At 41.9% G+C, this 15,558-nt stretch overlaps 1 protein-coding gene across 1 annotated transcript in view; it reads left to right on the top strand.

Annotated features, from left to right (window-relative positions):
* Nucleotides 1-900: 900 nt before the first annotated feature.
* Nucleotides 901-15,558, top strand: part of celsr3 (cadherin, EGF LAG seven-pass G-type receptor 3) — a 90,455-nt gene continuing 75,797 nt past the window's right edge. The window contains 2 exon segments of the mRNA XM_036579109.1: nt 901-2,605; nt 2,607-4,095. Coding sequence (XP_036435002.1) covers nt 1,181-2,605; nt 2,607-4,095 — 2,914 coding nt within the window. The 5' untranslated portion in view covers nt 901-1,180.

Consider the following 15,558-nt stretch of genomic DNA (forward strand, 5'->3'; position numbering starts at 1 on the left):
TCGCCGAAGCGGTCCGTAGGCGTAGCACTCACAGTTTGCATTAGAACGTCCAGAGAGCGCAAAAGCATCGCGTGTTGTCCCAACAGTTTATTGTCATCGTCATGCATAAACATAACCGAGCTCAATGCGCGTTTCTGCGAGGAGAGTGAAGCGTTTAGCCAAAAGCATGCTCGAGAATTCTCACGTGGTTTGAAACCAGCCGGCTCCACAATTTCCAGAGGGCATGGATCTCGCGGCGCAGATGAGGGAGAAACAAATTATCCTCTAACATCCAAACTCGTCACGTGCCTGTCTGACCCTGAACGCGGTGAAATCCATCTCTCTGACTCACCACTTACCGGTGCCGTTACTCACACCAGGCCGCACACCCACTTCTCGGTCGAACTAAACTTTACCAAACGATCCGGTGACTCACGCGCTCATGCAGGGAGTGTTGTGCCTTGGGCTAACAAAGAGGACGGCGCGCGGGGAGAGTCAGCACCCCGCGCTCCTTGGACAGCTCCCGACCCCAGCTCCTCCGTTAGAAATGTGTTTTTGTGGAACGCTAATAACAATAATAACAACAACAACAACAAAAATGAGAACTGCAACCAAGTCAACAGCAGCAACGATGACAAGGATATAAATGAAACGCAAAGTGTTCCAACTGATGAAGATGACGACTTGCTCGAGCCACGTGTTCATGCACAACGGGGTTCCGTCCCGGCGGAGACTCCACACCCAGCGTGCGCTGACAGCATCAACAGCAACAGCTTAGCCGCCAACGGGGGAGCCACGCGGCCGCAATTAAAATCCGGTAAAGGAGTGTCTTTGCAAGCCGAGGCTGTCAGTCAGCGCGAGGAGCAGCTGGGGGCCGCAGGGCCAGAGGGGAGGGAGGGAGAGGTGGCAGGAGAGGGGTGGGAGGAAGAGAGGAGCAGGGGGAAGGGTAACATGCAGGCTGGAGAGGGAGAGAGCGAGTGGGTGATTTGCAGAAAACACAAAGGGAGAGGCGTTGGAGGCAGACACAAATTTACTGAGAGAGGGGGGAAGAGGTCAAGGTGGAGGCACCTCACAGACACAGAGAGAGTCTGATAGTGAGGGAGCAGGAGGAGATGAGAACAAAGACTGGCAGGAAATCAAGGAAACACAGGCAGGGCAAGATGACTCAAAACACAGCGGAGGCTGGGTAGACAGCACGCAAATGAATGTTGACACTCAAGTCATGAAACAAACAGAGAAAGAAAGTAATGAAGGTAAGGAGATAGAGGATGACGAATACTTTGAAGAGCAGACAGGTGTCTCTCCTGTTGGACGTTCTCGTAGAGCTGCTAATAGACACCCACATTTCCCTCAGTATAACTACCAGGTTCAGGTGGCAGAAAATCAGCCTCCTGGTACATCAGTTATATCAATGTTAGCAGAGGACCCAGATGCCGGAGAGGCAGGCAGACTCAGCTACAGCATGGCCCCCTTAATGAACAGCAGATCCATGGATTACTTCCATATCGACCCAATAACCGGCTTAATCACAACCACACATATACTGGACAGAGAACACATGGACTTGCATTACTTCAGAGTGACAGCTACAGATCATGGCTCGCCACGTCTATCTGGAACAACAATGGTGGCTATCACTGTTTCTGACCGAAACGATCACTCCCCGATTTTTGAACAAACTGAGTATCGCGAAACGATTCGAGAAAATGTAGAAGAAGGATATCCAATCTTGCAGCTGCGTGCAACTGATCTTGACTCCCCATCAAATGCTAACATCCGTTACCGGTTTGTTGGAGACAGTGTGGCTGCTGCACGCTCTGCCTTTGAAATTGATCCACGATCAGGCCTGATCACCACTCGAGGTATTGTTGACAGAGAGGTGAATGAACGCTACACCCTACAGGTGGAGGCGAGCGATCAAGGACGGGAGCCAGGCCCACGGTCAGCCACTGTTAACGTTCACATAACCGTTTTAGATGAGAATGATAATGTTCCGCAGTTCAGCCAGAAGCGCTATGTGGTGGCAGTTCGAGAGGACGTGCGACCACATTCAGAAATCCTGCGCGTCAGTGCTTCTGATGAGGATAAAGATGGAAATGCTGCCGTGCACTACAATATCATCAGTGGGAACAGCCGAGGGCAGTTTGCTATTGATAGCGTTACTGGAGAAATTCAGGTGGTGGCACCACTGGACTACGAGACCGAACGGGAGTACACCTTACGACTGCGTGCTCAAGATAATGGCCGCCCACCTCTTTCTAACAACACGGGAATAGTGAGTGTCCAAGTCACTGATGTCAATGACAATCCACCAATCTTTGTATCTACACCATTCCAGGCAACAGTACTTGAAAGTGCCCCTATTGGCCACTCCATACTGCACATACAGGCCATTGACACTGACAGTGGTGATAACGCACGTCTGGAGTACAGGTTAACAGGAACTGGTACAGACACACCTTTTGTCATTAACGCTGCTACTGGCTGGGTCACAGTGAGTTCAGAGCTTGACCGAGAGTCAGTGGAGCACTATTTCTTTGGTGTTGAGGCCAGGGATTATGGTGCCCCACCTCTATCTGCCACTGCAAGTGTTACTATTACTGTGATGGATGTCAACGATAACCGTCCCAGAGTTCCTGCAGAAGGAGTACTTTGTTCGACTGAATGAGGATGCTGCAGTTGGAACGAGTGTTGTTAGCGTAACAGCAGTTGACCGTGATGTGAACAGTGCTGTCACCTACCAGATCACAGGCGGTAACACACGCAACCGTTTCGCAATCAGCACAGCTGGTGGGTCTGGGCTTCTCTCCCTGGCACTGCCACTTGACTACAAACAAGAGCGACGCTACGTGCTAACGGTCACTGCCTCTGATAGAACCCTTCATGATACCTGCCAGGTGCACGTGAACATCACAGATGCTAACACACACCGGCCTGTGTTCCAAAGCGCTCATTATTCTATAAGTGTAAATGAGGACAGGCCTCCCGGCAGCACCGTGGTGGTGATCAGCGCTTCCGACGAGGATGTAGGAGAGAATGCGCGCATCACATACTTCCTGGAGGACAATATTCCGCAGTTCCGCATTGATCCCGCAACAGGCGCCATCACACTCCAGGCTGAGCTGGACTATGAGGACCAGATGACGTACACTCTCGCCATCACAGCTCGCGACAATGGAATTCCGCAGAAATCTGACACAACCTATGTGGAGGTCAACGTAAATGACGTGAATGACAATGCCCCACAGTTCCTCAGTCCACGCTATCAAGGTGGAGTCAGTGAAGATGCCCCACCCTTCACCAGTGTTCTACAAATCTCTGCCACTGATCGTGACGCTCATGCTAATGGACGTGTGCAGTACACCTTCCAGAATGGCGAGGATGGAGATGGTGATTTCACAATTGAGCCTACTTCTGGAATAGTCCGCACAGTGCGTCGCCTGGACCGAGAAAGTGTTCCATTCTATGAGCTAACAGCGTTCGCTGTGGATCGTGGTGTTCCACCTCAGCGCACGCCCGTGCACATCCAGGTCAGCGTGATGGACGTTAATGACAATGCTCCCGTGTTCCCTGCCGATGACTTTGAGGTTCAAGTGAAAGAGAACAGTGCTGTTGGCTCTGTCGTCGCACAGATCACTGCGACAGATCCAGATGAAGGCCCTAACGCTCAGATCATGTACCAAATTGTGGAGGGTAACATTCCTGAAATCTTCCAAATGGACATCTTTTCTGGAGAGCTTACATCTCTAATCGACCTGGACTACGAGACACGCAATGAGTATGTTATTGTGGTACAGGCCACGTCGGCGCCTCTCGTAAGCCGAGCCACAGTGCGAATCCGGCTCGTTGATCAAAATGACAACAGGCCTGAGATGCAGGACTTCCAGATCATTTTCAATAACTTTGTGTCAAACCGTTCCAATACATTCCCAAGTGGAGTCATTGGGCGTGTTCCAGCCCATGACCCGGATGTAACAGACCGTCTCTACTTCACCATTGACCGAGGCAATGATCTTCACCTGCTGCTGCTGAATCACACCAGCGGAGAGATCCGACTCAGCCGCAAACTGGACAACAACCGCCCGCTGGTGGCCCCTATGCTCATCACTGTCACTGGTAAGTCACAGAGAGGGGGAGGGGGTAGTAAAGTGGGATGGGTGGAGGAGAGGAGGTGGGGAGAAATAGAGGAGAAAGAGGAAGCGAGGCGAGGGCTATTAAGGTCATGAGGATCGAGTCAAATCAGGTCAAAATGGTTTTGCTAACCCTTTACTGCAGTACAATTATCTTGAAGGTCTGTTATGCTAGGCTGCTGAAGGCAGTGCTTAAGGCAGTGGTGTCAGAGCATACAGACTCCATTAGAGAAAGCGAGAAAGAAAGGGAGGAAAAAAAGAAAGGATCTTCGGAGAAATCTGACTCTTGACTGACAGCCCATTTGCTTCCTACAAGCAGATAGAGATCATTGTGAATTGCATTAAGCACTAATGGTGGCCTGCTGGTATTAGCAGGTAACAGCAGACAATCATGGTGGTTCAGTGGTAATGTAAAGGCTGTAAGGACACTACATTGGTTTCAGCGAAGCCTGGTTTAAATGGCATATAATGGTTGTGGTCTTGTACAGGCTATGCTGGAGTTTTGTTTTAAAACCAATAATGCTGGTTGTAATGACCATACTGGAAAAATGCGAAGTCATTTGCTCACTCAGCATGGACTAAATTGCATCCCATAGTTGGACTGGAAAAATATAATGTCATTTGGTCACAGAGGGGAATAGCCGTATGTATTTCAGCAACATTCTGGGAAGAGGCTTTGAAGATACACTGGCTTTGATGGTCTGCAGGATTAGTGGCTCTGTTCCTGGGGTTCTCCACCTGTGAGGGGGACAGAATGTAAAATAAATGTGGTTTGTGTGTGTCTGTATATCTGGCATATAGAGGTTGGTTTAGGAGTGATGCAGGCTGCAGTGGAAGCCAGCTTAGTTAGCCTCTGGCAACAATTCAGCCTTTTTTCCTTTCATTCTCTCTTCAAGTGAAGCACTCCATCCCCCATTCGCTCTTCTTTCCTCAGTGCTCCACTCCTGTACCCCATCTCTCACTGTCTTGTCTGCCCACCCTCCCTATTCATCCAGACTGAATAGAGGGATTATGGCGTAATATTATTGAACAGCTAACCTAATATCACTCTCCACTGGTGTTTGTTCATGTGTGTGTGAGATAGGTAGGCTGGAGGAAGAGAGAGACAGAGAATGAGAGGGAAAGGAAGTACAGTTGGTGCTGTGCTTACTAGAAGAGTGAGAGGATGCTATGAATGATTGAGGTTGACAGTTGCAATGTGGTTTTAAATGGACTTACATACATACAGTACAATCATTATTTGTTTATTTATTCATAGGTGTGCTGACAAAGTCCGAAAGGCTACACATTTAATTGAAGGTCGACCATTCTACTTTCACTGTTGATGATATAAGTGGAATAATAGATTGATATACTAAAAGAGTATATGAAAGATTAAATAAGTCTTAGGATGGTTCACTTATGTTGAGAAAATTTGTATTTGCTTATCGTATTTTCATGCACATAAGAGATAGAAGAAGAGCTTGGTTTGGTGTTACAGTTTCTTGATGAATATTATATGTGGTTCTCACCTTAAAGTGACTGCAGATATTCACTAACACTGCCATATAGCCCCAAAGCATGTGCTATTAACCAGAAATCCCATATTTTTGCAATTCTTTGTCCTGTTAAACAAGGTATATCATTTTAAACCAAAGATCTTAACATCTACAACAACAGCAGGAATCACAGCAAAAGCTAGAAAAGCTAAAAACACCAGTGGCTGATCTAGGATCACAAGTTAACACTGACTAACATGCTAAATTAGGATTAGTTAGCTAGTTTTTATTAGCTGAAGTGAAGACAGGTCAGTGGCTAATTCATATTCTAATTCTCACTCCCTATTACATCACTCTCCATCAAGTACCTATAAAAAAGAAAAAAAACTATTACCTCATTATGGAGCTGAGCTTTGAGGGATAGCTAATATGCTAGCCTGAATGGCTAAACTGACAAGAAATGGCATTAACGTTGTTGTTCAGGACAGATTAACATTAGCTAAAGTTGATTAGCAAAATTACTTAGGAATCAACATAAGTCTGTTAATCTGTTTCAGTATAATCCTAGACTATCAGTAGCAGCTAAGTTCTTTTCCTCGCTGACTAACAACTGCTGAGTTGGGCTTGTGCTGTCCTGTTGAATTCTAAATTAGCAATGAGAGGTATGCTGTGGGCGTGGGTGACAGCAGAGTGTACCAGCTACTAATGTGCTGGATTAAACATTGCTTCTCAGGTTAATATTAACAGGCTAAATCCCTATGTTGGGTAAATACATTTAGAATGCTAAGTGCGATAGGCTAACCTGCTAGTCTGATATCATTTATAAATCCACACCCAGCACTGCAGCGGTGCTAGCCAGAACCGATACTGGTGAAACTGAGCCCCAGAAGGCCCAGATTAAGCTGGGTACATCTGACTGGACACAGCAGGCACCAGTACAGTACAGGTAGGCCTATTAGTATAATGATGAGGAATGACCAGCTAGAGAAGATGCTTATCCTCTGCATGGTCTTAGTGCCCCTTTAGGCAGGTTTTAACAGGCTATTTCTGAGAACATTTTCAACACAGTATATGCTTTCAAATTGTTTCAGAATTTGCTGGGGACAGCGCTGGCCATTTCAAAAAAGCACATAATTTCCTGGAAAATTATATCTGGTAAATCTAGTAAATATGAATTACAACTGTTTGTGCTACATAAACCCGACACACATAAGTGGGCCTCAAAGGAAAATAAAATCTAAGAAAAATATAGGATACGGGCCCTTTTAAACAGCTTCCTTTTGAAAAGAATGTTTTATACATTTCGAACAAATTCTACTGGGGAGGATGATTCATGGAAAACAGACTTACTGCCATATTTAGCTGTTAGGAGCAACACAGTGTCTGTTGAAGACTTCTTCTTGCTTCCTCTAAGTTTAGGTCCACAGAGTATAGCATGTCATGGTTCTTTGCATGCTGTTGAGATGCATTTCCCTTTATCTGACTGAAAGATATATTCTCTACTGTGTCTGTCTGTGTGCATCTATGAAGGCAGTCACATGATCAGACAAACACAAAATTAAACTGGAGCCTCGTTTCAAAGCACGTTTGACAACTATAAAAAGCAGTAAACGCGTCTTATTAGGTTTAATGACATCCAGCAGTATGTTCTTGTGGGAAAAAGAGATTTTAAAATCAACACCAATATCCCAAAGCTACATTAGATCTTCAGCAGGTTGTGAAAGTGCTCAGACTGCTGGGGCCTGAATTGCAGCAGTGTCAGTCACTGAAATAGCTGAAACCTTTTATTGTGTCATGGGGAGCAGTGTGAAAACTCCCGGCAGTGCAGTAAACAAGGAAAAAAAAAAACGCCTTAGGAAAGAGGAACAAGAGGGGTGGCAAGTTAGAGCTCACTGACAGGGAGAGATACCTCAGCAGGGCAGCTGCTAAAAATGTCTTGGCAAATATCAGAAATTACCACAGAACTCAATTACATTTCTCCAACTCCTTCTCAACTGAAACTATGTGTCGTTAGTTAATCTTACAGACAATTTGGCAGTCATTTGTAACCAATGTTAATGTGCGCAAAGTTCATTAAAATTCGGTGGAAAGAGAGCAAATACAGTCTATGTCATATATTGGATACTGATTTTATAATTAAAAAGGTTGATATGTTTAATTATTTTTTCCAATATGTAAAACTCAGCAAATTAATTGAAATTACACACTGAAATGTGCCGAAAATTCTGTATTTTAGCCTGTTCACTGTGGAGGATCAACATGGCAACTTATTTTCACTTGGAAAATCAACAAAGCATGTCATTTGACAGTTCACACTACTCTATATCTATCTATATTAGTGTAACGTGATGTTGATAGACCTGTCAACATTATTGCATTATTGCTTGATCACAAATATTTGAGATGATTGAAATTATTAAAGCTGACCTTAAACATTTTCAAAAACTATTAGATTTCATACTTTTATGCCACAAGAAACAGACTGTGAATCATCTGTTGGGTTGAGGCAAATGCATGGAAGTAAAAGAAAGCATCTAAACATGTCATTGATCAAAAACAGTAACACCTTTAGAGGGCGGTGGAGAGCACTGTTTGTTTATTTGAGTTTGAGTTATGTCTGTCTTCATTTGGGAGCCACTAAGTAAAGATAGCTAGGGAACAAGATAGCAAATTAGCTAGTTTGCCACTTATTTTTGTATTATAATGCATGCATGAACAAAAAAAGACGTTCATTTAATTGTAATGAATTGTTTTTATTTATATGTCAATTAATTGTGATATACAATTTCATAATTATGACAGGCTTTGATCTTAATACACCATTATATTGATTTTTAATTTGTATTTATTCATTTCAAGCCAGTCAGCAGTATTACTACACCCACAATTTACATTTTACTATTTCGTACTAAATTGGTTAAAAAGTTTAAAAGCGAATTTAACTTGGCTTTAATGCCAAGTTTCTAAACCCTCAAAACAGCATTCTGTTGAGCTTGGGGACATGCCTAAAATATGAAATATGGTTGGTTTCCTACATTCATCAGCTGCGCTAATTGAACTGTGATAATGATCTGATATATGTGCCTGTGTTAGCTTAACCATTTCCAGTGCTCTCCTCAAGGAAGTCCAGTATTTATAGTTCATCCAATACTTGCTTCAGCTAATCAACCATCCATTAAGTTAAATCAGGTGCTGCTGATGGAATTCAAAAAATCCATGTAATGACTGAAATGCAGCAAGAAGTCAGGAACCAAACCAATTTCTTCTAACTATCTTCTTCTATTCTTGCTACATTTTGCTGTTTTTATGTTTAGTTGTATCTATTTCAATGTTATATAGTGTTTACTGGTAAAACATACTTAGTGACAAGATTTTCAAACAATTTTCTTTGATTACTAAGACTTTTACACAGTACGCTTTATGTAGCTGTGCACAGTTCTACTGAATGTATAAATGTGTGTTAGATGTGAGAATAGGAAGTGTTTATGTTGTCCTTTAAGCTGTATGTATACACTTGTGTGTTTGTGTCTGTGTGTAGAATAAATGTAGTTTAATGGAGGATTACAGCCAGTTTTATTATCTGCGCTTTCTCCCTCCCTCTCTCTCTCTCTCTCTCTGTTCTACTTTTCTGAGAGTATAAACGAGAGTTGAGACCTCAGGGGATGGAGCTTTAGAAACAAACAGAGCACAGTAATCAGTTGTCAAACCAGCATCATACGCCTGTGTGTGTTTGTATGCATGCTTGTGTGTGTGAGTTCATGCAAAGAGTCCACTTACATTTGTGACAGTATCTGGGTTTGTTTGTGCATTCATAAGTGTTTGTTTGTTTGTGCATGCATGTGTGTGTATATATATGTTTATTTTGCACTGTTAAAAGTGATACATTAAATTTACTTGATGCAAATGTTTACATCAATTCAACATGAATAAAAATTATGATATCAACACAGTTATTGTCAAAACTAGATAAAGTAAAAGACTTGTGTTAATGTTACATAATTTATTCATTTGGAAATTATGAACAGTTTTGAATTAAGAACATGAGATGTGTGACTGTGTGAGCTTAGAATTTGTAGTTACTATGAGAGTTGTGTTTAATTTATATAGCGCCTTTCTCAAACCCAAAAAAGGACATTTGACAATCACAACAAAACTACATATCAGTAGCAGGCAAACCAAACAGTTCCTCCCAGTGAAGAGTCTTCTGGCTCATGTTCCACTCAAACTTTTCTGTTGTGGTGAAAAGTCTACCTGTTCATGGCCCAGTCAAACTCCACCACGGTAGTGAAAAGTGTCCCGGTTCATGGCCCAGTCAAACTCCACCACTGTAGTGAAAAGTGTCCCGGTTCATGGCCCAGTCAAACTCCACCACTGTAGTGAAAAGTGTCCCTGTTCATGGCCCAGTCAAACTCCACCACTGTAGTGAAAAGTGTCCCTGTTCATGGCCCAGTCAAACTCCACCACTATAGTGAAAAGTGTCCCTGTTCATGGCCCAGTCAAACTCTGCTACTATGGTAAAAAGTGTCCCGGTTCATGGCCCAGTCAATCTCTGCTGCTGTGGTGAAAAGTGTCCTCGTTCATGGCCCAGTCAAACTCCACCACTGTAGTGAAAAGTGTCCCTGTTCATGGCCCAGTCAAACTCTGCTTCTGTGCTAAAAAGTGTCCCGGTTCATGGCCCAGTCAATCTCTGCTACTGTGCTAAAAAGTGTCACAGTTCATGGCCCAGTCAAACTCTGCTTCTGTGCTAAAAAGTGTCCCGGTTCATGGCCCAGTCAAACTCCATTACTGTGCTGAAAAGTCTTTCAGCTGGTTCTTTGACAGCGATGGCAAAACACGCAAACCAATTTAAAAACAAAATACATCACAAAGTACCACAAACAATACAAAGCAAATAAAAAGCCAATATAAAGTAGTAGCCCAAAACACACACAGCATTTGTACACTGGATATCACCACAAACACACACACACACACACACACACACTCTGGTTTAATGTATGTGTGCACTGCGCTGAAATTAGCTGGGAGCTAATTTCAGCTGGCTAAAAATCTAAAAAGGGTAAACCCACCCACACAGCTCATTTCTGTTTGTGAGGGCAAAGAACTCCCATAGCAGCACACTACACACACACAAACACACTCACACACACACACCCACACACACACACACACACACACACACACACACACCAGGCTACAGGCAAGCAGACTCGACAGACGGTCCCAAAAGGCTGGCAGTAGTTTTTGCTGTTATTACAGTCATTCACAATCCAGCATATTCTCTGCTCTGTTCTCCACTAGTCTATCACTTCCCCCCCACTGTTAACTCTCAGAAGCCTGGTGTTATTACTATTGTTCGGCTATATTATTAACATGTAATTATACTTGCCTGATTGCATAGTTGCATTTACATTTATATTCTACATGTTAAATTCTGTAATTCTAGCCTTTGGTTTCAGTATCAACAACTAAGAAAGATTTGGCAAAAATGTAAAGGATGTTTTTTCTATTAGCAGAACAAGTCTGTACACATCAATCATTTTTCATTAGATCATAACAATCATAACAAAATATTGGTTCCACCTTTTTGGATAGCTGCATAACCCTGGAGCCCAGTGCAAAACAAAAAACAACAAAAAAAAATAACGACAACAAAAATGAACGATACATAGGAAAATTACCTTCACTAAATAAAAAAAGCTTGTTTACTCACTAACTCACTTAAGACATTGTAAATACCCATAAGATTAAAATTGCATATGTAATAAATGTCCAAAGACATTAGGGGCTCCATCACCAAGGGCCCCCCTTTTTTTGGTAACATTTTACTTGGATAGTCTGTAGATGCTTTATAGATGTCTCCCTGTTCTTTTACTTGCATGTAGCTAAATATCTATTACATTCACCTCATTTTTACCTAACTCTACACTTAACACTTACTCTAATCTTAACCTCAACCTAAAACCTAATCCCAACCCTAACCCTGGTCCTAAATCTAAACCTGATGCTAACCCTAACCTTAACCCTAATGATGTTGGAAATCAACAGTTTGACCAGAGGGTATGTTCAAATGATTTAGTTCAGTGTTGGTTTTGATTCAGTTTTTGAGGTTTCCATCTACACTGATCCATAAACACAGTCTATGAAGTGTTATTTTCCAATAAGAGGTGTATTGTGTGAGATGAAGCTGCTGTGAGATTGAGAAATTAAGAAACTGAGGCTGAACCCACTGAGCTGGAGTGCGTGCTGTGCCTGCTGTGTGTGTAGTGGTGGTGTGTTTATCTGCAAGCACATAGATTTTTTATTACCTTGTGAGAGCTTTTTGAGTTCAGTTTTTTAGTCTTTTGCTCTGATACTCTCCTTTTTGATATGTAGGGGCAGCTGTGTGTGTGTGTGTGTGTGTGTGTGTGTGTGTGTTCACATTTTCCCTTCTTTGGCAAAACACACTAACAACTTTTAGCAGCTTTCAAAAACAACATACACACACACATGCACGTCCACGGCTCTGTACAAGTTTTTCCCCCCTTCGATGAAAAAGAGTTTAAAATAAATTTCACTTTAGAGTGAAGGGGCGAGCTAGGTAATAAAAGATTAAACACATGCTATATAGCAGAAAGAGAGAGAGAGAGAGAGAGCAAGAGAGAGAGAGAGAGAGCAACACAAGAGAGAACAAGAGAGAGCAAGAAAGAGAGAAGGCAACGAGAGAGAGAGAGAAAGAGAAAGAGAGAGAGCAACACAAGAGAGAGAGAGAAAGCAAGAAAGAGAGAGAAGGCAATGAGAGAGAGAGAGAGAGAGAAAGAGAGAGAGCAACACAAGAGAGAACAAGAGAGGGCAAGAAAGAGAGAAGGCAACAAACGAGAGAGAGAGAAAGAGCAATACAAGAGAGGGCAAGAAAGAGAGACAGGCAACAAAAGAAAATAAAAGATTACGAAGAATCCTTAAAAAGTGGTTCTTCAAGGGTTCTTTAGTAAATACAATGACTATATTTTAATAAATAGGACTGTGACAATAACCTTCACTTTAGTACTAAATGGAACCCCTTTTTAAAGGAGTGAGAAGGAATGAAATCGACTGAACAGGGAAGATAAAGAAAGGGCAAAGGAGTGAGAGAGGAATAGATAGAGAGAAAATGGTTTGCAGATGCATTATGTCCTGACTTGTAATAGCCTGGGCGCCGGCCTTTTAGTGTCCACTATGGATGAGAGATTCACATCAGAGTCAGAAACCCAGCTCATACCGCGCTCAGTTCCGTTTTCATTAGACCTTCAAAGATCTCCAGTTACAGATTTCTGTATATAGAGTTTCATCTGTGCTGACTGGAAGAGTGAAATCACTGCACTAGTGGTGCAGGAATCCTCTGGAGCGGTATTGGTACCGATACTGACTTAATGGATTAAGTGTCAATCAGACATGATCAATCCACATTTTATACTGTTTCATAAGTGTTAAATTAAAAAACTCATAGCCTTTTTTAAATATGGTGCTGCTGTTTTGCTGAGCCATTCCGTCCAATATAACATTTTTGTCCGAAAACAAAATATTGTGACACAAATGATTCACCAGCAGTGCGTAAGTGCAGAATCAGTGAAAGGCAAGTGATCATTGTTCTGTCACACAAACACATGAGACAGAAATAGCAGCTTTTTTCTATATATCTTTTCTAACAGCAGGTTTAAAGCAGTGTCTGCATATTGCGACAGAATTACAGCCACATGTTTTTACAACTGTTAACAACAGATAAAAGGCCCATCATAGTAACAGTAGCCTTTAGGCCAGGGGTCAGCAACATGCAGCTCTTTTACACTGCAGAATTAGATGTTTAGGTAAAAATAAAATAATCCTCCTTTGCGGTAAATAAAGCTCATTCTAACACAGTTTTACCAATAAACCTTAAACGCTGAAGTTAATGTAGCCTATAACTGCTAATTCACCAACCTTCAATCCTGAAGATTGGCGCACATGGTGACTGCTGGTCACCATAGCAATGCAGACAACAGTCTCGCCTAGCTAGTAGCTAAAGAACTGTTAAGAGAGATATTTATGATGAAGATCGATAATTTGGAGACTAACAGACTTATTTGCATTTATAAGCCCTCAGCTGGTTTCCTGATATGTTTAATCTGCAACGAGAAACAAAACACTAAAAAGTCGCAGAGCTGAAGTCAGCTTCACGTTTGCCAACTTTTAAGATTGAATAGGAAAATTCAAACAAGAAGCTGGCAAATGAGTTCAGCCTCATAAAAAGTTGAACGATGAGAAACATTTTACAAGAAACCATTCCACTTTTGTGGAAAAGCTTCCTGCTGGAGATGCGAGAAAAGTGGCTATAGCTGAGCTAAAGCTCAAAGCAGGGCAAAGTAAGTCTGCATTTTTGTTTATATTATATTTATCCTATACTAGTACATAAGCACATACTGAGACATATTTACAGCCAAGACGGTAAAATGGACATAAAATGTTGTGGCTCCCAAAATGGCTTTTCTTAACATTTGGGTTGCTGACTTCTACTGTAGGCACTAGTGCATTGCAGTAGTGGATCTGCTGGACTAGGCCAACAAGCTCAAAATATTGTAGTAGATTATAATGTTAAATTTATTTTATTTTATAAAAGTCAGAGTGTGACATCAATGGATTTCTATGGTGTTTTAAGCTTCACTGAAGTAAAAAACTATAAATGAATAGGATGGAGTGGGTTGCTTCTAGCACAGCCAGTGTGGACTGAAACATTAATCATTCAGATGGACGACTGAAAAATACTTCAGAAGCACTTTTGGATTTACCATATGTTTATGTTTATATACTTTGCTACTGTAAACTTTTCTACATGAAACAGGAGTTCCCTAACAGAGCACTGATATCGTATCGGTACTCTGTATTGGCCGAGTGTTGGAGCTGGCATCAGGATTAAAAAAGATGAATCATTGAATCCTAGGTAAATCCTACTGAATCTGTACATTTTTTTTTGATACAGCAGAACTCGTTAGACACTGTAAATCATCACGACTTGCGCTATTTTATGTGATGTTTATTAATATTTTTATAGATGTAATTTTATGTGATATCTATTCACACTGAACTAGTTTTACCTGTCATTTAAGTGATGAACTCTACAGTGTTTATTACATAACTGTGTAGTTTTTACAGTATGACAGTAATAATTGTAGAGTGAATGGTTGTCTGTACTTGTCTGAACAAGAAGCTCCCACTATAATAACAGCCCTGTTCAAACTGACCTTACATTAATTAAACAGTGTGAAACAAAACCTGCCAATACACACATGTGGCCATGTGTAAAGAGGCGTATAAGCCATTTTAAAAATTGAGGCGGGGCACAGTTGTCAGAATGTAAAAAGCAGTCGTTGGCCAAGAATCGACCCCAACTCCAAGTCACATCTTTTGGAGTTGACACACCATCACTAGCAGCAGTAACAGAACATTTTCAGGAAGGCTTGCTGGACTGTGCCTATGATGATTGTCCAAAATCAGAAGCTAACACATCTCTGACTGTACAGTTACATGAGCCAACAGTATATCCACTAGCAGATGACTGCTATAATAGCAGGCTACTACTACCAAGTTTTTTTCCTGACTCAAAAGTATTTGCTATATGATTTTTATACCAAAACATAGTCAATTTTTTCATGTTCCTACCATTTTTGTCAAGCCAAATCTGCTAGGCAGTTTTATCAGCCTCTTTAAACTCTCAAATGATGTGCAATGCGTTTGGTCTGGTTCATCCCACACTGCTTAATTTTGATTGGCTGTGTCATTATTTAATTAGTCCAAAGTAGCCAATACCTTTAAAAAAGCTATTCATCTTAGCTACTCATCTTTTACTTCACTGATTTGTTGCTGGCAGTCACAAGTTCAATTCAGGAAGCATGCAATGTGTGAAAAGTGCAGGGGACAGAATCACTTGATCGTGAGAGTGCAGGGGTCATGTGCCTCCAACACCCCCATTATGAAAATAT

Source organism: Colossoma macropomum, unplaced genomic scaffold (genome assembly GCF_904425465.1).
Source record: "Colossoma macropomum unplaced genomic scaffold, Colossoma_macropomum, whole genome shotgun sequence".
NCBI classification, from domain to species: Eukaryota; Metazoa; Chordata; class Actinopteri; order Characiformes; family Serrasalmidae; genus Colossoma; species Colossoma macropomum.